A 23720-nucleotide genomic window follows, 5' to 3' on the forward strand; every position below is an offset into this window, starting at 1 on the left:
AGAGAGATAAATGCATGTTAATTGATCCTATGAAGCCTATTCGGCTTGAAATGTGATTAAATTGCTGATAATTTCTTCCTCACTATATACTATATGCTTTTTTCCAGTTCCTGCAAGGATAATCTCCTTCGGAGGACCTGTTGTCCGAGCGTGGCGTTCATCAGCACAGCTCTCGTGTCAGGCCGTTGGCCAGCCTCGTCGGGAGTGGTTCAAAGGCGATTTGTCCCTCAGACAGAGTGGCTTCAACAATGTCCAGATCCTTGACTCTGGAGAGCTCTCCCTCGCGAATCTGCAGATGCAAGACTCTGGCAACTACAGTTGCCAAGTGGACAATGGCGTGGGAACGGATCGACTGACTTACAATCTCCTGGTGCAAGTTCCGCCCGCTTCTCCGGTTCTCTACGTCACGAGCGCCACTTCCAGCAGCATTCTGATGCACTGGAAGAGTGGCGTCGCGGGCAATGCTCCCATCACGGAATACATGCTGCACTACAAGCGTTCTCACGGGAATTTGGAAGAATTGCCGCTCTCACGCCACGCCTCGAGTCACGAGCTCAAGGGTCTGCTCTGCGGCACGACATATCAAATCTATCTGACCGCCGCCAACAAGATCGGCATATCGCCGGCCAGCACAACGCTTCACGTACGAACTCAGGGTCAACTGCCGGGAGTGCCCGCGCATTCCGCCCTCTTGGCGCCGAACTCCACGTCGGTTCTCCTGCGGCTGCACTCCTGGCCCGACAACGGCTGTCCCATCCAGTACTTTGTCCTGCAATACCGATCCCTGTCGGACTCCGATGACAACAAGTGGATTCTGGTGTCCAACGCTCTGAAGCCACAACGAAAATTCACAATTACGGGTCTCACGCCATCGACACTGTACCAGCTGAAGATGGAGGCGCACAATGTGGCAGGCTCCGCGGACGCGGACCTCAACTTTGTCACCCTCACGAAGGACGGCGATCCGCCGCCGCCGGATCTGGTGCAGCGAGGACATCGCACCATCACGTTCTACAGCGACATGAAGTTCATCATTCCAATCATCGTCACTGCCTCAGGGATCATCTGCACAATGGCGCTGTCCGTTCTTTGCTACAAATTCCGTAAGTCTCTGGGCGTGAGAATTTCTTCACATTCCTCATTTGCAAGCCTCGAATCTTCCTGCAGGTCAGAACAGTCGCGCCCGGAAGGAGGCTCTCGAGAACCAGCACAACGCCGAAGCCCAGCGCGAGCGGTACTACGCCACGATTCACAAGGTGGCGCTGCAGGGTCCGGGCGGGGACAAGATACCAGGTATGCGCTGTGTCGTCATCACTGCGCTCATTCGCCATCACTCACACTTGGCCATTGGCAACTTCTTGCAGAAACTTCCGAAGATATATCACCATATGCGACATTTCAACTTTCAGAAGCGAGCACCCTGGCGCAGCCCCACCACGCGGGTCCGGCCAACACGCTCCTGCACTCCTTCATGTACCACGAGCGCGCCATGACCGAGGGATGCGCCTCGCCGCCGCCCCCAGCCGCGGTACTGCGACAACTGCATAACAAATCGCCGTATTACAATGTTGTGCGCCCCGCTCCTCAATTGGCTGTACTGAAACTCTTCTCTCTCTTTTCCAAATTAGCAACCTTTTTCTCGTGTGTCATGATCTCTGTGTTTATTTGAAGAGCTGTGCAGAGTTGAGCCTGAATGGGAATTCTTGTGTTTCTTCCAGAGCCAGAAAAACCGCCGCCGACACTCGAGGAAGACAGAGCTGGAGAGTGAGGAGTCAGACTCCGACCAGGACCAATTGACATCGAGCAGGACAGAGTCTTCAAACCACCTGGAGGCGAAGATGAAGCATAGTAAGTACCATTGGCTGTACCTTCCAAGCAACCCTCGATCGAGACTAAAGGAAATGTGTGTGCACTCAATAGAGTTTCGTGCAGGTCTCATCTATCATGGGACTCAGTCCAGCACCTCGTCGGATCTGTCGCCGATGTCGGAGCAGAAGTCCTTGCCGAGGCGTGGGCGATCCAGGTACCATCATCTCTATACGACAAACACCACACCACGACACAAGCCACCATCACCCGCACTCACGAATAGCACGTCACCCACTCAATTAGCGCCCGTTGTTGTAGCGACCTCCCCTGCTCCACGTAGTAGTTGCATTGTTGCATCAAAGACACCACCAACCCGCATGCCGTCCTCCCATCACCAATTTCGCACCCCCAACCACAGGAGCGCCGCGCGCCTCTCGCCCTCGTGTTGAGGCCCCGTCGCCACCTGCGCGCCCCTCCGTAGGCCATCCATAGTGTTGCTTGGACCTAGGTAGCGTTAGATCTATCTCAACTCGCTCTGAGTCCTGCGCGGCGCCAAGGCAAGTCCACAGTGTTGAGTCCTTAAGCTCAAATGCTTCACTGAAGCATTTGAGAAAGAATCAGGCACTGGGGCGCCATCTGGAGACAACTATTTATTCGCTACAATTGCGGGTTTTGATGGTCGCGCCAAATTTTGGCTACAATTCTCAGACTCAATCTGTGGGATTGCAGAAAACCGTATGGGACTCAGAGCTCTTGCCTGCCTTTTTCACTACAATCGCCATTATTATTGCTTTCTCTTCTTCTTGCCATGGCAACTCTGGCTGGCTTCCGACTAATCTCCACCGCTTTTCTCACCCTCGCTCGCCGAAGCAGGGGCACGATGCGATCCCTGCTGCCGCTGCAGCTGGCAGATTCCACCCCAGGCGGCGCCTCCTTCCACCAGGTGCCCATCGAGGGCAGCACTCCGGATCGGCCTGAGTTGTCCGAGGCCGAGTGCGACATCGACACGCTGAAGAAGCTGAAGCTGGGCATGCGATCCTCGCTGTGGTCCCGGCCGGCGCCCACCAACTCCGGCCAGGTTCCCGGACACCCGTCTGACTACTCCATCGCCGTTTAACCACAGGGGAGCACTCGGCGAAGAGGCCCGCGCTTCTAGTGCGGCGTCTTCGACAGTTGTGCCAAAGACAGTTTTCCCAAGATACTTGCAGATGAAAAACACACACACACACATTATCAAATTTGAGTCATTTGAGTGCTGATGGAATAGGAGAATCAAAAGGAACATGCGAGATTTTTATAATCAAAAGAAATTGAAGAAAAATGATTGAAAAGAAAACCAAAAAATGAGGTGGAAAAAAACGGATGAAATATTGAAAGTTTAGCCAAAATAGTTTGTATAAAAGAAAACAAAGTGGCGCGTATTATGAAGAAGATATTTATATTAGTAGAGTAATTTTTATACAAAACTTTGTTAAATTGTAAAATTTTCTAATTCGTTAGGAATGAATTGACAAAAAAAAAGAGAATCAAAGGAAGTATAAATAGTGAAGTTCATCCCCTCAATAAATGAAATCTAACACCACAGTTTTCATCTTCTTCATTTTTGCAAATGATATTAATAGAGAGTTATTGTGAAACACGTCCCAAAGAAAATTTTGACGACAACGTTTTTTAAGTCGGATTAAAATGAGACAATTTTATCTTGAAGATATTTTAATGACGATGTGAGAAAATATGAATCACTATATTGAGAACTTTAAAAGGAAAAGTAACTTATATATATATTTCAAGACTGACTTTTTCATTACTTGTATCAGTTATAGAAGGAGATCAAATTTCCGCTAGTTTTTCAGTTTATTAGGACGAAAGAAAGTGTAGATATTCAAATACAAGTGAGAGAGTCATTGTGCATAAAATAGAGCCGATAAAAGGATAATCTTGAGCCGTTTCTCCATGTCATCAGGAATTTATAGAGTAAATAGAAATTTTCAAAATAGAGCAATTTCACAGAGAAAAAACACATCGAATGATGTGCAATTTTCACATTGCACTCATTTCGTCAAGTAATAATCACAATTATTTCTCCTCGATTGTGTGATAATCGAGAGGAAGAATAGAGCGAGAGAAACGATTCAGAAGGATGTTAAAAATAGATGAAACAATATTATAAATTAATTACCCCATCGATCCACAAATTACAAAAAAAAACCAATACTGCCCGAAATAAGTGGAATACATGTAACATTTAAACATAGCAAAATATTTACAATGGATATGTTACCGAATTCAATCTCACTGTACATTGTATGATGGAAGAATTGTTGTAAAAATAAATATTTAATTTTGATTCTTCAAACGCGCACGTGTTTTCATCCGTTGGCGTTTGATTTTCAAAGACTGTTCTCAGAACTGTTTCCAAGAAACCCGTTAAAGCCGCTAAGGGGGGAAACTCTTCAACGCCTCGCTCTCTAAACTTCCAACCTCACAGTGACATGGCAGTGAGTTTGTGTGTTTATCATTGGTTTTTGTGTGAAATAATGGGGTTTTCCGCATTTTTCCGCAGCCACCGCAGAAGGGAAAGCAGGCCACGAAGGGGGCGAAGCAGATTGTGGAGGAAAATGCGGCCACACTCAAGTTCTACCGCAATATGGCACTGATTGCCCAAACAGCTTTCCTTGGGGTTATGCTGCTCCTCACGGACGCCTTCACGGGACTCACGATTGTACGACATCTGCGGAAAATCCATCCGCCAAGAGCTCACACACTAATCTCCCTCCTATCTTGCAGACCATGACGATAATCGCCGGCGCTCTGCACTTTGGCAGCTACCAATTCATGAGCTTCATGGCGCGCACGCAATACTCAGAGTCCGGGAGTCTTATCGACAGCGGCACGGATTTGAACATGGAAGGCGGCTTATCAGAGTAAGAATCACCAGGCCACCTTGCCAATGCCCCGGCTGACCGCCGCCTCTCTTGCAGACACGTGAAAGATCTCATCATTCTCACGTCCGGGACGCAATTGCTGGCGCTGATCAGCAACTACTTCTGGCTGTTGCTCCTTCTCGTGCCCGTGCGCGCCTTCTGGCTGCTCTGGGGCTCCGTGATCAAGCCGTGGATGGAGCAGAAGAATCAGGAGCCCGAGATGGACGAGAAGAAGCAGAAGAAGATGGAAAAGCGGATGAAGAGAATGCGCCAATGAAGTCTTCAAATCCTGGGTATTCTGTAAGTAAAATTGTTAATAAATGCAAAAGACTTGTTGTGAATCGATGTTTTAAGAAGACCTCCTCGAGGGACTATCTCCGACTCTTTTCTAGAGTCTTTAACAGCATTCCAGATGGTAAGAAAATTCGGTTGTTTGAATAAATACGAGAAAATTATGATTTTATTAGTCTTTCAATTTCCTCAAATAATTGTATTTGAACAATGTGAATTCCTATTTAAATTACAAAGTTACTTATTTACTGAAAATTTTACTTCCTCATTTGCTGCTTGGCAAAACACTCGCGCGCAGCGAAGGGTTAACTGGCGAATTTGATTAGATTAGCGCCACAAGCACGCGCTTTCCTTGAGATCTCGAGGAGCGCGACAGTCATTCCGAGCGTCTGCGGGACAAATTGCATGCACAACGTGACGAAGGTGAGGCAGAGGGAAACCCCGGGTCGGCGAATGCCCGCCGCGGGTTGTCCCACGAGTGTGCAAGCGAGACGGCGTGTATCCAAAAAATGAATTTCAAATTAAATTTAGACCCGATCGCGTCCGTGCCATCTCGGCGGCGCTATTTTCGATCTCCACCAGCTCTCGTTGGGATATTCTCGTTCAATCGGGTTCCAGATCTCGGTCCGTGTGAATGTGCTGTGAAAATTCTTCCCCGGAAAAGGTGGGGGAAAAAAGTCCTGCCAGGGTGAAGAATCCTGCCCTTAAATTGGCCACAAATCCTCGCGGAATGCGTGCAAATAGCGAGTGAGAAGTGAAAGTGTTGTGAGATCGTGAGAAATTGCCTGTGAAAATTTTCGCTCATCGCAGAAAATTTCCCGGTGTGTGTGTGAAAATGTGCAAAAAATAAAATTCTCTCCCAGAGATTTTTCCACGGCGCAAAAGAGTTGGTGAAAGTGTGAAAATCACCCCAAAATTGCCAGGATTGTGAGAGTGAAAAGGAGTTGCAAGAGAGGAAGTGAAACTATCAAATCCATCATATTAATCGTCCCAGGATCAAGGATAAATCCATCATGTTCCCGGAAAAACCCAATTCAGGTAAATCTCTCTCTCTCTCTTTCCCAGATCAAAGAATCCCTTTTTCGCCACTTTAATTCACATTTCCTCAGTTACTGCGATTTAAAATTTCCGAACAATGCTATAAATAGCGGACATTAAAATAATACACCGCGTATAATTAGTCGGGAATTAACTTGAAAACACACAGCGAAAGAGAAGTGCGCACACGCGCAAAATTGCGCGAGTAATTGCATAACGACTGTTTATAAAGTCAGCGACAAAATCCATCGCTCGATCGCTCAGCGGGGGAAAAAGGCTTGAAGGAAATCCTGCGTCGTGGATTTCCCAACTTTTTCCAATTGTGTGGCCCATTTGGCGAGATCTCTGCACTGCACTTCACGCCTTAATTGCCAACCAGTGAAAACACACTCAGTTTAGGCGGAATTTATCTCTGGCAAGCTAATTAAAATTCAGGAATGGATTCATTGCATCATTGCAGACATTCAAAGGCTCCGCAATGCGAGAAAAGTGGTGGATTTTCAATGAAAATCACTGCGGATTTATTATCCTTTCGCGCTCCAAATGAGTGCTTAATTTTATTGGGTTTTAGGTTTGATGTGTCATTAAAGACAGGTGAATAAGGAAGTGTTTTAGCGTATTTAGTCCGACCAAGGGGGAGATAATATGCCTCAAATCTGTACACAACTTCCTCACACTTCCACAATTCCTCAGCAGAATCTTCAACACTTCAGAGACACTTCTGAACATCTTTAAAGGCATTTCTCATCGCTTTTTAGCTCCGTTCAACTGCTTCTCATACTCAATTCTAACTTTTATCACGATCTAACCTAAGTTTTGCCTTCAGAAAATGCTCTGAAAAATTCTGAGCAAAATTTTAAGGTTAGAATTGGACTTAAAAACTCCTTTTTTGGACTAATTTATATCTTTTCATTCCTGGAAATGAGTAGATAATTACATTTAATTTATCACTTTAAAGCAAAAACTGCAAAAATATCTAAACAAAGAGCAATTCTTCTAGACTGAAATTGGATTTTTTGAGGTTATGATTAACTTTAAAGCTTTTTCTGAATCAATATCAAGTGTTTTTCGTATCAAAAAGCTCAATTGTGTGGAAAAAGAGAAATAATCCCAGCTTAAGCACAAATTTGATGACTTTGAGGTTTATTAAATCAACAAAATCTGTTTTAAAAAATTCACATAACCTAGAAAAGCAATAAAATTTATTTAATCAAAGTAAAATTATATAGAAAATGTCTCAATTTGTTAAAACTGAAGCTTTTTCTATGCAAATTTTCTAAATATTTTACCACTTCCAATTCCCAAACACTTCCACAAAAAGCTGTACACCACTTCCGACCATAATATCTTCCCCTTGAGTCCAACAGTGATGACAAATTAAAATCATCTGGATTAAAATCTCTCAATTAATCGATGATGAAAACAAATAAAGAAGTTAAAAGCTCTAAATAATGAAAGATTATTTGATTCTGTTAAAGAACTCTGATCTCTAAATCGTCGAAATATGTTGCAATTTGTATTCAACGCCACAGAAATGTTTGCTTAATAGACTGTTTCGTTGTTTTCTCATTCCTTTCCGTTGTCGAAATTCCAGTTCAAGAAGATTGATATTTTTGGGAGATTTCCAACAAAAGCATCGGAATAGATTCAGCTCAATTCAGCTTCAAATATTGAATAATTTGTCAATCAAGAATGAATATTTAGATAATATGAGATTGGCGTAAAGAATTTCGCTGTGTGGATAAGATTCCGTTCATTTTCTTATTCTGCCAAGAAGCTTCAGGAGTTTTATTTTCATATTTGACACTGCAAAGGCTGAAAAGCTTTGTTGAAACATTTCAATAGACTTCTGGAAACTCCTTACGGAAATTGTAGCAATCTTAGAGCCGCAAATGATGATGAAACGTTGCAAGACGCAAATTTTCTATTTATTAATCTTTCCGATCTTCTCTTGAGAAAATACATTTTGAAGCTTGTACGAAATTCAGTATATTTCTCATATCAGAATGCCATCCAAAAATAAATCAATCCACATCTTGATCGCATATTGTGATCTTGTGAACTGAATTGCGAGAAAATCGATCTCGCGACGACGCGAAAATTCCCAGTAAATCTTTCGCTTTCCGTGTCACTTCTCTCAACACTCATCTCACGATAATGACAGTGACTCTGCTCCCAATTTCGTCGGCGTAAAAATAAATTCATTAAGTTGACCCACATGAAAAAAAAACTGCTTGCAGACAAACTCCTTGGAGCCGAGTTCAATCCCGAAGACGTCGTGGAATTCACCGAGAATGCGGAGAAAGTCGTGAGTTGCGTGGGCGGACGAGGAGTGCTCAGGATTGGCTTTCAGGAGGCGCAAACGCCACGCGAAGACATCAGTTTTGCATGGTAAGTCGCGTGATTGTCACCATCTGTTGACCATTCGCCCCAGGAATGCTAAATAGCGATGATCTTACAACTATTTGCGTGTCTGAAGACACGCAGAAAACAAATCATTTCATTCTGTTCCGGTGGTGATTCAGAGAAAGAAAAAAAGCTCTTGAACGTCGACACATTAGTGTTGTCATCACCAGCAAAAGACTCCCGAAAACATACGTAACGAAAGTGAGAGAATGAGATTGCGGAGCTTCGCTTCTCTCACATCTGCGCATCACGCAGGAATGATCAGTGCGCGCGATCTCAGCGGACCTGCCACGAATTTAAAAATAAACCCCGCGAAGGAGGTTACAAGTGCCTTCCGTCGCGATCCGATCGACTTCAGGGGGTCAGAAAATCTCATGATCTTCAGTACGATTCGCACGATCGAGCCCTAAACAAGTTGCTGATCGCGCGCGGGGTTTCCCTTCTTTTCGCCACCTTTTGGTCGTAATTGTGACGGTAGTGAAAGCGATCATGAAGACTTTTCAGCCACAATTTCCCGTGATATTTTCCCGAAAATCAGGTGTGATCTTTTGCTCTCAAATTGGCATCTCACGATGAAAATGGTGTGAACAAAACCATGTCAATTGATCGATTTACTATTGAGAATTTTCACAATTGACTGTGGGGCAAAAGTGTTTCAGTGGATCACAAGAACAGCCTTTTCAAAGCGGAACAGAGGAACTTGAAAAAGCGATTTCTCAAAATAAAATGTTTATTTATATGCCCAGTCGAGTTAACTTATTTTCCCATCTTATTTGCATTGGCAAATATTTTTCTCTTTCACGTAGGTGGAATTTTCTTCATATATTTTATTATCTCTGCAATATAATCTCGAGAAAATATCCTCTCAAATTAGATAAACAGCAGTTTGTGAATGAGAAGAAATCTGATATTAACCTTTTGCAAGATCACGATCAATTCTACAGATGTTTTTCTGTATTCCTCTGGAAAATAGGGGAAAATATCACAATTAATACAAGAAAATTCTTGCTAAATGATTCTTTTTTGGGTGCAAAAAAGTGGGAAAAGTGTCTTTGATCGTTGTGAAGTGGCATAAGTAAAAATAAACGTGACGTTGAAATTTGCCAATTTTTCAGTTTTTCAACCATGAAACGTCACTCTTGTGAAAATGCCCACTTAATTTCAAGTGCATGTGATTCTCTTTGATTTCGCGAAAGAGTGTGAAAAGGCAGTGAAAAGTGCTTTGGAAAAAGACTGCAGAAAAAAATGGGGAGCAATTGTTGCAAATGTGATGGAACAAATGGCCAAACTGGAGCCATTTCCTCAGGATCTTCTATCTACAGGAAGAGGTTCATACATATATATTTTTAGCCAAATATAAAAGCTCTCTCTAGAGAAAAAATATGTCTCTGAGTGTGTTTTTCTTCTCAGTGGGGCGATGAAAGACTGGGAAAATGGAGGAATTTTCATGTGAATAAAGTGATATTAAAAGCCAGCGAAATACCCAGAGTCGTAAAATTCAATGAAATTGCGGGCAATTCAGATCTCTTTCACGCAACGATGCGATCGAGAGGAAAAAGCTCATTTGCCTATGAGCGAATTGACTGAACTTTGAGCGTGTGGTGGATTATTAATTTAGACGCCAAATGCAAACATTCAGAGTATTTTCGGTTCTTGTTCAATTGCTAACCATAGAATATTGTGGGTTAAAGTGGCAGAATTCCTTTCACAATTTCACATAATAATAAATTTTCCTCAGTGGAATTTAATTATTTTATTGGGTGCGTCGGTGAAAAGGCGCTCCTCGCTCGTAGATTTCCCTCCGCCAGACACGCGAGCGACATTGTGACAAAATTAATTCAATATTATTAATGTGTTTTGGCATCACGCAGCATCACGACGCTCCATAAGATATTTTCGGGCTTTGATGGGGTTTTCTTGGTGGTTTTCTCAACGCCTCAATGCGGAAACTGTGTGCATTTTCCTCGCAGACACCATCACACGAGTTCCACGAGTTCAATATTTCTATCCAAAAGTCCAGCTTCGTCTTCCTCTGCCGATCTCGTCTGGGAAAACAAAGTGTTGCGCGCGAGAAAAGAATGTTGTTATAGTGTGAAAATAGTTTCGAATGCACTTGGACGCTGGCCAATCCACCTACAATCCGAGCGACGTCTGCGAGACGCTCACAGACGCACTTCTTGACCAGCTGTTTAGTCAGTCTTTACCTCATTAGTGAGGAAAAATTCATCACAAGGCAAAAGCTCTGTTCGTTTACATAATTCTCAAGGTGTTTCTAGAATTGTTGCACAATGCATTTCAAGTGCACAAGAATCTTACAATGCTTATAATCTTGCGTAACGCTTGAGTTTCTTCCTTTTCTTTAACGTCCTTTCGGGGGAAAATCCATGTCATTTATCACAATGATAATATTTACTGCAATAGAGACGATTTCCATGGCATTTTGCTCATGCCAGAAAGCACCCAACACGAGACTTGTTTGATGATTTTCTCCCTTTTCTTCTTAAGATAAACAATCGTGAAGGAAATGTTTCTAACAACTTCATGTATTTCTTAAGACACTTCTGATGATGTTATTATGAACATGTTTTATGATTTTCATGTCATTTAGCACGTTATTTCACTATCCTGCCTGCGTCTTAGATTTTTCTTTGCCGTTGCAAAGCTATTAACTTCCGGATGACGATTCTACTGAATGATCTCTCTCTAAGCCTTGAAGTTTTCTGGACAAAGTCAAGAAATATTCTAGGGATATGAGTCAATTTCGAGTTAAATTTAGCATCCTCTTCCCAATTTCTCGTTGCAGGAAGCGAGACGATCTCGCGTTGAGCGATGGCGGTCGCATTCGCATGACAGAGACGAAGAATTCTGTCCAGTTGGCCATCGAGCATGTCCAGCGCGAAGACGCTGGAGTCTACACACTCTTCGCGCGCGCGAAGAACGGCGAGATCGCGAAGAAAGATGTGGAATTGGTGGTTGAGGATCGATCCTCGGGCGAAGATCCGCCGATCTTCGTAAAGCGCCTCAGTGATATTTCAGTGAAAGTCGGCACAAGATCGCGTCTTCTTGTGGAGATTCGCAGCTCCACCGATGTGAAAGTGACGTGGTACAGGAACGACAGGCGGATCTGCGAAGGAGATCGCATACGAACGGTGAACGAGGGATTGTTCTATTGCCTGGAAATCGGTCCGGTGACGCTCGATGATGGCGGTCAGTGGATGTGCATGGCTGAGAACCGCGGAGGACGCAATTCCTGCCTCTGCCATCTCAATGTCCTCGTGCCAAAAGCCTACAAGTCCCCAGAATTTGTCGAGGAACTGTGTGCAGTCTTGACAGAGCAAGGAACAGTGTCCTTAGAGTGCAAGGTAAGAACATGCCTTATCAACTCTCTCTCTTAACACGATAATCGATCTTCTCTCCTTTTGCAGGTCGTTGGAGTTCCCACGCCCGTTCTGCGGTGGTTCAAGGACTCCAAGGAGATTAAGGCGGGAGATGTCTTCGCCCTCACGGCCAATCCTGACGATCCAACGTCTCTCGGCACGTACACTTGCGAGGCTGTGAATTGCATGGGCCGTTCTTACTCCTCCTCGAAGGTGCACGTCGTGGGCAAAGGCAGCCGCGAAGGATCTCTGCGTCCTGCGGACCAGGCTCACGCGGGTCCGCCGCCTATCTTCACGGCCGAACTCACAGGCCAGAAGCTGCGCATAGGCGATCAGATCAAACTCTCTTGCCAAGTCATGGTGCCTCCGTGGCCGCGCTCTGTGACGTGGTACAACAAGGAGGGACGCGTGGAGAGCAGCGAGAGATACCGGCTGGTTGAGGATGGCCTGGGAGCGTACATGATCGAGGTGAAGCCTTCCGAGAGCTGCGATGCAGGCGAGTGGAAGTGCGTGGTGACCAGCAACGATGGATGCGTGGGAATCTCCTCAGCCACTGTTGATATGGACAGTGAGTCTTCTGTCACTGATCAATTCGAGTCATCTGGCTAATGTCTGGCTCTCTTGCAGTTCCCCGGAACTACCGAAAGCCGCGCTTCATGGAGACTCTCAAGGCGGTGCTCACGGAGGAGGGATTAGTGTCTTTCGAGTGCAAAGTCGTTGGATTCCCGACGCCAGTGCTCAAGTGGTTCAAGGATGGGCAGGAGCTGAAGCCAGGTTGGAATTCATTGAGTAATATTTTGCGAAAAATGTCTGGCAAGATGCCACACTTTTTCTGGCGCGCACAGCTTTTTCATTTGTCTCGAAGATGTGCCAAATTACTTCTACAAGCATAAACAATTCGGCGCTTGTTATGCAAGGATTTCCTGCCAGAGACATGTTATCACAGTGTCGATCTTTTGCACTTCCAGGCGACGTTTATCAACTGACTGGCGCCAATTCCTTGGGCACATATTGCTGCGTGGCGAGCAATTGCATGGGCGAGATGAGCAGCACTGCCGTATTGACTGTTGAAGACATCCAGAGCCAGCTAAATGACGAGGAACTGCTGATGTTCACAGAGAAGAACCAACCGCCCCGATTCACGCAGGGTCTGAAGAGTCAAGAGGCGCGCATTAACGAAGAGTTTCGCTTCACGGTTTCCGTTTGCGCTACTCCAGAACCCACGCTATCCTGGTTCAGAGACGATCTTCCCGTGGATTCGACAGAGAAGTAAATAAGAAACGGTGATAGAAATCATGACTATCTCTAATGTCCTTCTCTTCTTAGGTATGTGATCTTGCGAGAAGCCGTTGGCGTTTGCCATCTAAACATCAAACAAGTGGAATTCCTTGATCAGGCCGAGTGGAAGTGCGTCGCCACCAATGATTTCGGACAGAGCGTGACTTCTTGCTTCCTGAAGTTGCAAATTCCGCGACACTACAAGAAGCCACGATTCTTGGAATGCCTTCGCGCCGTTCTGACCGACGAAGGCGCTGTGAATCTCGAGTGCAAAGTGATCGGAGTTCCTCAGCCTGTGCTCAAGTGGTACAAGGATGGCGTTGAATTGAAGCCGGGAGACATTCACAGGATCATTTCCGGCCAGGACGGCACTTGTTGCCTCGGCACGTACACTTGTGAGGCGAGGAATTGCATGGGAGTTGTGGCGAGTTCAGCATCTCTGCTGGGCTATGATGACCCAAGCAAGAATCCAGCTCTTCCTCAGCCGCCAGACCTCCAGAGGAATATCTCCCTGTCGACGATTCACGAGGAGAGAACATCACAAATGTACGAAACTCCTCCTGATATCACGATCGACGAGAAAGCAGACGTATCTTTCTCCTTCGATGGCAAGGAAGTGTCCGTTTCCTTGTACGAGACGCCCGATCTCACGGAGGAAGAGGCGCTCAAGATCGTGGAGATGTACGCTGATCAGATATCTGAGCACGTGACAGAGCAGAATGTCGTTGAATTGCCGCCACTGCGCTTTGTCAAGGAAACTTCCACTTCTGGAAATCTCTTGATGGAAGCTGTCGTGATCGACGTGAGTCCCGAATACTTTTCCGCCACTGAGGAGGACTTGCGCACAGAAGCTGACGTGGAAGAGATGAGCTCTGTCAATGGTGCTCTTTCACACTCAACCTCACGATCGAGGGTGGAAGAGGAGTCGTCGCACAGGGATAGAATGACTGAGGAGTTTGTCCAGCAGAAGATGCAGCAAATGGAACAGGAATTACAACTGGAGCCCACAAAGCCCAAGAGAAGGAAGTCTGAATCTGCTGAAGAGTACTTCAGCTTCTCTCACTCCAAACCCTCTCATGAGGCATCGCCAGAAGACACAGAAACGGATTTCCCGACCTTCGCCAGCGCCAAGAGCTCAGAGAAGCAGAAACTCGAAGATGCTGAAGAGGAAGTGCCGACGAAAAAGCCCAGGAAGCACAAATCCTCGAGCAGCGATGAAACATCTATGTCCAGGAATGATGCAGGACTGAGAGATATCTCAGGAGAGGAGGGAGATGGACTGAAGATTGTGCGGAAGGACTCAAAGAAGAGATTTGAACTGCTAAAGCCACTTGTGAAGTCTTTAACAATCATTGAAAATCACTTATCTGTGATTGATGAAGAAGTTGTGATGCAATCAGGACTTATGATGTCCGCCGCTTCTGCAGACAGCAGCCTGGGAGTGATCAAGAACATCATCAATCCCATCAGGAACACTTTAGAGGTGCTCAAGGGATACTCTGGAGACTGTACTCTTGACCAGGTGACGCAGATCGTCTTGCCGCAGCTGAAGGGCCTCCAAGAAGGCCTCAATCTGATCGAGAAGTGTGTCGAGATGGACGAGCAAGGCAAGACTTTGGTCCAGAGAACGTGTGTTTGCATTGTGGACAGCAGTGGTCCGCAGCTTGTGACTGTCCTGGATCACTTTGTCAGAATCACGAGTGAATTGAGCAACAGAACTCTGGCTAATGAGGTGAATTTGCTGGTCAACGACATGAAGACAGGCATCCAAATGACCCAAGACACAATCAAGTCCCAGACACTTCTTCAGGAAGCCACTGCCCTCGAAGCTGCACAGCACATCACAGAGTCCATTGCTAGGATGCAGGAGGAGCCTGACTTTGTGCCACCGTTTGAGAGTGTCTCAAGTGCTGAGCTGCCACAGGAAGCAGAGTCGCTGAAGAGAATCTGTCGTCCTGTGGTGAAGATTCAGTTCGCCCTGGAGAGTATTGAGCATGACTTGTCGCTTGAAGAGAATGAGGAGCAACTCTACACGAGGGTTCATGAGAGAATCCTTGAGAAACTCACAGAACCCATTGAAGAACTGAGGCGGGAAATGGCTGAGATTGAGAAACTGGCTGTGGCAGGAGTCGTGACTGAAGACTTGCAGCAGAAAGTCAACATGGCGATTCTGGATATCGTCACGCCGCCAATGTATGAACTCCAGAAGGGACTGGAAATCCTGGGCGAGCAATCTGTTTCGAACACTCACGCAGGAATGGTGAGTGTGAGTATTTTAGAGTCAATGGTTCCGCCATTGCAGGAGATCCAGACGGGATTGGCGAGAATAGGCCAAGATATCGAGTCAGGAGAACTTAAGAGGGAATCACCAGTTGAGAATGTCGATGCTCAGAAACTCATTCAGTCTCTGGCGCAGTCGATTCTCAACTTTGAGAAGAATATTATGTCTCTCAATGGGAAATTTGAAGATGCTTCTAGATCCTCTCTGCTCAACTTGAAAAGAGGAATGTCTGAGATCCTCGAGAGTGTTGTCGATGCTCCTGTGGACAAATATAGAATGACCATTCTTGAGAATTTGAAGAAGCCCATGGACGAAATCAATTATGCGCTGAGACATATTGAAGTCAAATCGACAAATGGATCACTAGAGGATCTCATAGAGCCAATATTGCTTCTTGAGGAGAAGATAAGAGTGTGTGAAGACATTCTAATCCTCACGAATCATCCTCCAAATCATCCGAGTGTGAAAGCTCTCTCCACAGTGAAGAAAACAATAAAGTCAGTGAAGAAAACCATTGAATTAAACGAAATCAAGCTTTCTGAGAGAGAAAAGGTAAATTCCCTAAAGCTCAAAAAAGAGGAAATTCACGAAATCTCATCTGTGAGCATTCAAGAAGTCAGCACAATGGAATCTCTTCAGGAAATCAGCCGGAAAGAGACGATCCAACTCCTCGAAGAACTTCAATGCCGCGTGGCTGGGATTCAGGAGAACGTTCTCATTGACAGCACGAAGGAAGCTTCGCTCAAGGAATCGCTCGTGACTCCTCTGGCGCAAGTGCAGAGGTGCATCGGCGAGATAAAGGACATCCTCGTGATGGAATCCACGCAGGAAATGGCCAGTGAAAACTTCGCCGCCCTCCAGAAACTCGCCACTCCGATGCAGGAAGTCGTGCGGCATCTCCAGACGGTCGCGAGCGAGGAAGTCGTGGAGCCTGTGGAGTCCATGTCCACCCAGGACAACCTCAGCCTCCTGAAGACTGTGGCTCATCCGCTGCAAGAGCTGCAGAACTGCATCGCGACCCTGAGACAGGAGCCGCTCGTGATGGAGCAGACAGGAACTGTGACTTCCCTGGACTCTCTCACCATCGCGAAGCCCATCAACGAGCTGCGGGACTGCGTGGCCGCCATCCTGGCCAACGTCGTGGAGCCCAGTGAGGATCTCTCCACGCTGGACGACATCTCGGCTCTGCGCACAATCGCCGAAGACGTGCAGGGCATCCGGGAAGACGCGGCCATTGTGCAGGAGCCCGGAATCTCGTCTGAGATCTCAGACGAGATCCCGACGCTCAGCACCGAGGACAGGAAAGTCTTCGCACAGCAGCTTCTCACGGATCTGGAGCACAATTTGGCCTCCGTGCGACAGCAATGCGTTCTCGAGGAAGCTCAGTCGTTCTCCGAGAAGACGCCGTCTTTCGTGCAGGCTCTGGCCAAACCCATCGAGGACGTGGAGAAGTGCCTGGCCACCATCAAGATGCAGACGGCGCACGAAGTGATCGGCCGGGAATCCCAGGCTGAGTCCGTCTCGGATCTCCAGAATCTGGCCATTCCGCTGCAGCGTCTCGAGCAAAGCATCGCCACAGTTCAGCAGGAAATGCTGAGCGAAGCCTGTGAATCGATCTCCGAAGATCGGGTCAGTCCTCAAGTTCTCACGATCGCTCAGCCTCTCGAAGAACTAAAGAACTGCGTGAGCGTTGTGGAGCATTTCATTGTCGATCAAGAGATTCCTTCCGAATCAATGGGCAAAACTCTTACGAAAACGAATGCAGAAATGATTAAAGAATTCACAAATTGTGTGGCAAACGTGAAGAATGAAGATTTGAATAGAATTGAGGATTCAACGAAAAACCGCGAGGTTAAGAAAATTGCCCATTCGATGCAAGAACTCTTCAAATCACTGACAGAGTTTGTCCAAAGCTCTGAGCATGAAAAAGTTTCCTCAAAAGTGATTGAATCTGTGCAGCACATTCAACAACTTTGTCCTTCATCTAAAGCTTCTGATGAAATTTCGTCCAATGCAAAGAATATCTCGAATTTAATAACTTGCGTAGAAAAGATAAATGTAAAGGAGTTGGAGAAAATCCTTGAACAGAAGACAACTGAAGATTCTCAGCTCTCAAAATCTCTGATGGAATCTCTTAAAGGCATTCTCAAGGGTGAAAAAGAACCGAATATTCTCCAGAAGTTTGATGTTCACCTAGAGAATCTCCTTAACTCATCAGAATCCTTACTAAAAGGCATAGAAACACAGGAATTTGCTGCTATAAAAATGCCTTTGTCGAGAATTAAAGAACTTTGTTCTGATATCACCCAAGAAAAAGCTCTTATTGTGGAAGAAAGTAAATCTAGCAATGCCAAAATTGTTGATTTTATTGAAAGAGCTGAAGAACTGGAATCGGAATTACATGTTACCAAATCTGCAATGGAAAAGGCACAAAAAGGAAGACAATCATTGGAATTGGAATCCATAGACAAAATATTAACTTCCATTGTACCTGTTAAGAAAGATCTTATCAGAATTCACTTTGCGAAAGAAGTGTTTCCTGAACAGAGCACAAAATCGTTGAAGAAATGCTTGAATTCCGTCGAGAGGATTTGCAACACTTCCAACTTGGACACAGTTCAGAAGCTGTGTTTGTCTGAATTGGAACCATCTCTGAATCAACTGTTGAGCTCAATGGAGTCATTCAAAGCCATCGGAATGGAAGGATCTCTTCAGGAATCGGAAGTCGCAAATCTGAGGGACAAAATGCTGGATTCTCAGACTTGCGTTGTCCTTTTCGAAGCAACTCTCTTGGCGAACATCCAGCGAAACAATGTCCAGAACATTGAGATCATCATGAGTCCCGTGGAGAGGCTCAAAGAGTCGATCGAGGAAGTCCAGAAGGCGCTCATGGAAGAGCGTCCCGAATGCTCAAAGGTTTCGCAATCTCTCACTCATCTGGAGAATCCAATGAAAGCTCTTGCTTTGGCTCTCGCGAAAATTGAATGCGATCTAGTGCAAGACAGCGAATTGCAGAAAGTCCTGATTCCCATCCACAAGGTTCACTCCCTTCTTGTCGACGTTCAGGAACAGAAAGGAGAATGCAAGGAACCCTTTTTAGAAGAAGTGCGCACATTATTAGGGAAGATTGATGAGTCAGAAGAGAGGCTTTTAACGAAACAACTAATTAAATTGAGTTCAGATGATTTGAAGCAAATCCACAAAATTGATTCTCCTTTGAATGAGATGAAAAAAGTCCTTTCAGACGCCTCAAGTGGTCTGTTAAATATTTCCCAAGAATCAAGGAAGACACTTTTGAAATTATCAGAGCCAGTAAAAGAATTGGAGATGATTCTTGGTCAGGTTGAAGCTCACGAGAGCAGTGACGCGACATCCACGAATCTGGCAGAGATTCAGAAGAATGAAAACGTGATAAAATTAGATGCCATTTCAGTATCGAACGCACATTTGGCAGCGGCAGAAATAGACCAAGGCCTCAATGTCAAAGAGCAAGAGGAAATTAGTTTAGGAGGTGACAGAGCGCAATGCACCGACACTAAGACTGATGATCCGGAAAGGCTGAAAGCTCAAGCAAAGGAACTGATCAGACAATCCGCCGAGCGCGAATTGACTCCCATCGAGATGGATTCTCTGAAATATCTTCTGGCCAGAATCAATTCTCTCGGCTCGGAGATTCACGAGACGTTGGTCGATGCGAAGATTATCAATCAAAACACCGCAGAGATCATTGAACAGATAAAATCCGATGCTCAGCATGGCGTTGACGCTGCTAAAAAAAACGATGTTGCAGGCCAACCTACAGGAGATACCTGCGCAAGTACTACTACTGAGCCGATGGACGTGGAGCCTGTAGATGACAGTAGATCCCCAACCCTCAGAATTGGAGGCGACACATCAATTGGCGACTCTGAGACAATCGTTAAATTTGATGTGTCCGTCGATGTTGAAGAGTGTGAAAAAGTTGATGTTCACTTGGTTTCAAAGCAACAGGACACAGAAAAGGACATACAGAAAGAAGCCGCGGAAGGCGCTGAAGCATTACCAATAGCAATTCATGAAATAACAACGGAATCTGCACCGGAAAGAAGATTTTCAACAGTTGAGCTGATTCAGGAAGAAAAGGTATTCAAAAGCACAATTAGAGTGAAAGTACAGGTTTTTGATTATTTTTTTCAAACATTCTCTTTTTAGGTTGAGCAAGCTAAGACATTCACCCTCGGAAGATTTACATCAAAAGAAGGCGACAAGTCTCTGGAGGCCACAATTGAAGATGTTTCCATGGCAGAAGTCTCACAGATGACTAGTGAGGAACAAGAATCAGATATCTTTTCTGACAAATCAGCTTCATTTGATCTTCTACATGAAGAAGTCAATGGAATCTCATCTGTGAGCATTCAAGAAGTCAGCACAATGGAATCTCTTCAGGAAATCAGCCGGAAAGAGACGATCCAACTCCTCGAAGAACTTCAATGCCGCGTGGCTGGGATTCAGGAGAACGTTCTCATTGACAGCACGAAGGAAGCTTCGCTCAAGGAATCGCTCGTGACTCCTCTGGCGCAAGTGCAGAGGTGCATCGGCGAGATAAAGGACATCCTCGTGATGGAATCCACGCAGGAAATGGCCAGTGAAAACTTCGCCGCCCTCCAGAAACTCGCCACTCCGATGCAGGAAGTCGTGCGGCATCTCCAGACGGTCGCGAGCGAGGAAGTCGTGGAGCCTGTGGAGTCCATGTCCACCCAGGACAACCTCAGCCTCCTGAAGACTGTGGCTCATCCGCTGCAAGAGCTGCAGAACTGCATCGCGACCCTGAGACAGGAGCCGCTCGTGATGGAGCAGACAGGAACTGTGACTTCCCTGGACTCTCTCACCATCGCGAAGCCCATCAACGAGCTGCGGGACTGCGTGGCCGCCATCCTGGCCAACGTCGTGGAGCCCAGTGAGGATCTCTCCACGCTGGACGACATCTCGGCTCTGCGCACAATCGCCGAAGACGTGCAGGGCATCCGGGAAGACGCGGCCATTGTGCAGGAGCCCGGAATCTCGTCTGAGATCTCAGACGAGATCCCGACGCTCAGCACCGAGGACAGGAAAGTCTTCGCACAGCAGCTTCTCACGGATCTGGAGCACAATTTGGCCTCCGTGCGACAGCAATGCGTTCTCGAGGAAGCTCAGTCGTTCTCCGAGAAGACGCCGTCTTTCGTGCAGGCTCTGGCCAAACCCATCGAGGACGTGGAGAAGTGCCTGGCCACCATCAAGATGCAGACGGCGCACGAAGTGATCGGCCGGGAATCCCAGGCTGAGTCCGTCTCGGATCTCCAGAATCTGGCCATTCCGCTGCAGCGTCTCGAGCAAAGCATCGCCACAGTTCAGCAGGAAATGCTGAGCGAAGCCTGTGAATCGATCTCCGAAGATCGGGTCAGTCCTCAAGTTCTCACGATCGCTCAGCCTCTCGAAGAACTAAAGAACTGCGTGAGCGTTGTGGAGCATTTCATTGTCGATCAAGAGATTCCTTCCGAATCAATGGGCAAAACTCTTACGAAAACGAATGCAGAAATGATTGAAGAATTCACAAATTGTGTGGTAAACATCAGGAATGAAGCTTCTCTTGAAGATTTTACTAATATTGCTGATAAGTTGAAGAATGAAAATATGAAGTTGATTGCCAATTCAATCCAAGGGCTTTTCGAAATCATGGCTGAATTAAGCGAATGTGTAAAATTAGAACAGATTTGCACTGAAACTACCATTGAAAATATTGCTATCCTTCAAAAACTGCCTCAATCAATCGAAAATGTACAAAAAGCGGAATGTTCGGGGAATATTCTTACTGATTTCAAAAATATTTCCTATTTCCTTAATTGCATTCGGGGAATTGATATTGAAGAACTTAAGATGATTTTGGAGTTGAAAACACCGGATAGCATTTTGCAAGCTAAAGCCATTTTAGAGTCTCTGAAAAAAGTATTTCACCGAAAATCAGATCTTTATTTCCCACAAAACTTTTATAGTCATTTGAATGAATTCTCAAGTGCAATAGACAACCTTCAAATGACCAAAAATATTGATCCATTCAATTTACTGCAGGAAACTTTGAACACAATACAGAATGATGTAAATGGTTTACAAAACATTCAGAAAAGTTATCTTGACGATTCAAAAGGAGAACAAAATATTTCTGCAGTATTGGAAAAGCTTGAAGATCTTGAATCGAGCATTTATATTATAAAAGCATGCAAAGTGAATGAGGAATTCCAAAATACCTCTGTTGAAAGTAAAGCAGAAATTTTGGATAACACTTTATCAGCAATTTTATTATTAAGAAAGGATATTAGAGATATCGAAAAATTCTGTTTAAACATAACAGAAGAACCTACTCTGAAATACTCAAAATCGTTGAAGAAATGCTTGAATTCCGTCGAGAGGATTTGCAACACTTCCAACTTGGACACAGTTCAGAAGCTGTGTTTGTCTGAATTGGAACCATCTCTGAATCAACTGTTGAGCTCAATGGAGTCATTCAAAGCCATCGGAATGGAAGGATCTCTTCAGGAATCGGAAGTCGCAAATCTGAGGGACAAAATACTGGATTCTCAGACTTGCGTTGTCCTTTTCGAAGCGACTCTCTTGGCGAACATCCAGCGAAACAATGTCCAGAACATTGAGATCATCATGAGTCCCGTGGAGAGGCTCAAAGAGTCGATCGAGGAAGTCCAGAAGGCGCTCATGGAAGAGCGTCCCGAATGCTCAAAGGTTTCGCAATCTCTCACTCAACTGGAGAATCCAATGAAAGCTCTTGCTTTGGCTCTCGCGAAAATTGAATGCGATCTAGTGCAAGACAGCGAATTGCAGAAAGTCCTGATTCCCATCCACAAGGTTCACTCCCTTCTTGTCGACGTTCAGGAACAGAAAGCAGAATGCAAGGAACCCTTTTTAGAAGAAGTGCGCACATTATTAGAGAAGATCGACGAATCAGAGGAGAAGCTGTTCAGCAAGAAAGAGTCGTCTTTTGAATTAGAAGATCTCAAAATTATTCACAAAATACATTCTCCTTTAAACGAGATAAAGAAGACTCTAGAGTCCTTAAATCAAGAGCCTCAAGAAAAATCGAAAAACCTCCAAAAATCTCTAACAGAATTAGAAACCGTTTTAAATAAAATTGTATTGAGCGAACAAGATAATTTAATCGAAACCAATCGGTTAGTGAAAGAAATCACAATTGATAACAACAAAACTGAGGAAGGAGAACAGGCTCAAGCCGCAACTGCAGAAGAAGGCGCCAAGGCAGAGAAAGCTATACTCAAAGCCCAGAAGAAATCCGAGGAAGGAGAACAGGCTCAAGCCGCAACTGCAGAAGAAGGCGCCAAGGCAGAGAAAGCTATACTCAAAGCCCAGAAGAAATCCGAGGAAGGAGAACAGGCTCAAGCCGCAACTGCAGAAGAAGGCGCCAAGGCAGAGAAAGCTATACTCAAGCCCAGAAGAAATCCGAGGAAGGAGAACAGGCTCAAGCCGCAACTGCAGAAGAAGGCGCCAAGGCAGAGAAAGCTATACTCAAAGCCCAGAAGAAATCCGAGGAAGGAGAACAGGCTCAAGCCGCAACTGCAGAAGAAGGCGCCAAGGCAGAGAAAGCTATACTCAAAGCCCAGAAGAAATCCGAGGAAGGAGAACAGGCTCAAGCCGCAACTGCAGAAGAAGGCGCCAAGGCAGAGAAAGCTATACTCAAAGCCCAGAAGAAATCCGAGGAAGGAGAACAGGCTCAAGCCGCAACTGCAGAAGAAGGCGCCAAGGCAGAGAAAGCTATACTCAAAGCCCAGAAGAAATCCGAGGAAGGAGAACAGGCTCAAGCCGCAACTGCAGAAGAAGGCGCCAAGGCAGAGAAAGCTATACTCAAAGCCCAGAAGAAATCCGAGGAAGGAGAACAGGCTCAAGCCGCAACTGCAGAAGAAGCGCCAAGGCAGAGAAAGCTATACTCAAAGCCCAGAAGAAATCCGAGGAAGGAGAACAGGCTCAAGCCGCAACTGCAGAAGAAGGCGCCAAGGCAGAGAAAGCTATACTCAAAGCCCAGAAGAAATCCGAGGAAGGAGAACAGGCTCAAGCCGCAACTGCAGAAGAAGGCGCCAAGGCAGAGAAAGCTATACTCAAAGCCCAGAAGAAATCCGAGGAAGGAGAACAGGCTCAAGCCGCAACTGCAGAAGAAGGCGCCAAGGCAGAGAAAGCTATACTCAAAGCCCAGAAGAAATCCGAGGAAGGAGAACAGGCTCAAGCCGCAACTGCAGAAGAAGGCGCCAAGGCAGAGAAAGCTATACTCAAAGCCCAGAA

General features: G+C 45.7%; 3 protein-coding genes across 3 annotated transcripts in view; all 3 read left to right on the forward strand.

Moving 5' to 3' along the window:
• LOC132256744 (cell adhesion molecule Dscam2) overlaps positions 1 to 4036 on the forward strand; it is a 55756-nt gene extending 51720 nt beyond the window's left edge. Inside the window, exons 19-24 of the mRNA XM_059753276.1 lie at positions 108 to 1103; positions 1168 to 1293; positions 1365 to 1594; positions 1725 to 1848; positions 1933 to 2024; positions 2660 to 4036. Of these exons, the coding sequence (XP_059609259.1) occupies positions 108 to 1103; positions 1168 to 1293; positions 1365 to 1594; positions 1725 to 1848; positions 1933 to 2024; positions 2660 to 2926 (1835 nt within the window). The 3' untranslated portion in view covers positions 2927 to 4036. The remainder of the gene's footprint in view (positions 1 to 107; positions 1104 to 1167; positions 1294 to 1364; positions 1595 to 1724; positions 1849 to 1932; positions 2025 to 2659) is intronic.
• Positions 4037 to 4277: 241 nt separating this feature from the next.
• LOC132256747 (transmembrane protein 208) lies at positions 4278 to 5054 on the forward strand. The gene is made up of 4 exons (XM_059753278.1): positions 4278 to 4307; positions 4373 to 4531; positions 4597 to 4733; positions 4791 to 5054. Exons 1-4 carry the CDS (start codon positions 4302 to 4304, stop codon positions 5008 to 5010), a joined length of 522 nt encoding a protein of 173 aa, XP_059609261.1. The 5' UTR covers positions 4278 to 4301; the 3' UTR covers positions 5011 to 5054.
• A 4670-nt stretch (positions 5055 to 9724) lies between these two features.
• LOC132256789 (titin-like) lies at positions 9725 to 23691 on the forward strand (the record flags this gene model as incomplete). Its single annotated transcript, XM_059753336.1, is given in 9 exon segments — positions 9725 to 9796; positions 11272 to 11830; positions 11894 to 12413; positions 12473 to 12619; positions 12814 to 19526; positions 19596 to 21116; positions 21804 to 22392; positions 22606 to 22845; positions 22923 to 23691. Coding segments are annotated over 8 exon segments (11015 nt in total), but the record flags the coding sequence as incomplete, so codon positions are not given.
• Between the last annotated feature and the right edge of the window lie 29 nt (positions 23692 to 23720).

The sequence above is a fragment of the Phlebotomus argentipes genome, unplaced genomic scaffold (assembly GCF_947086385.1).
Source record: "Phlebotomus argentipes unplaced genomic scaffold, Phlebotomus argentipes genome assembly contig_17, whole genome shotgun sequence".
Taxonomy (NCBI): Eukaryota; Metazoa; Arthropoda; class Insecta; order Diptera; family Psychodidae; genus Phlebotomus; species Phlebotomus argentipes.

What these genes read in the sequence shown, in the direction of transcription:
- LOC132256747 (XM_059753278.1), top strand. An exon ending in CCTTCACGGGACTCACGATT is followed by an intron (nt 4,532 to 4,596) that starts GTACGACATCTG and finishes CCTATCTTGCAG; the next exon opens with ACCATGACGATAATCGCCGG. An exon ending in ATGGAAGGCGGCTTATCAGA is followed by an intron (nt 4,734 to 4,790) that starts GTAAGAATCACC and finishes CCTCTCTTGCAG; the next exon opens with ACACGTGAAAGATCTCATCA.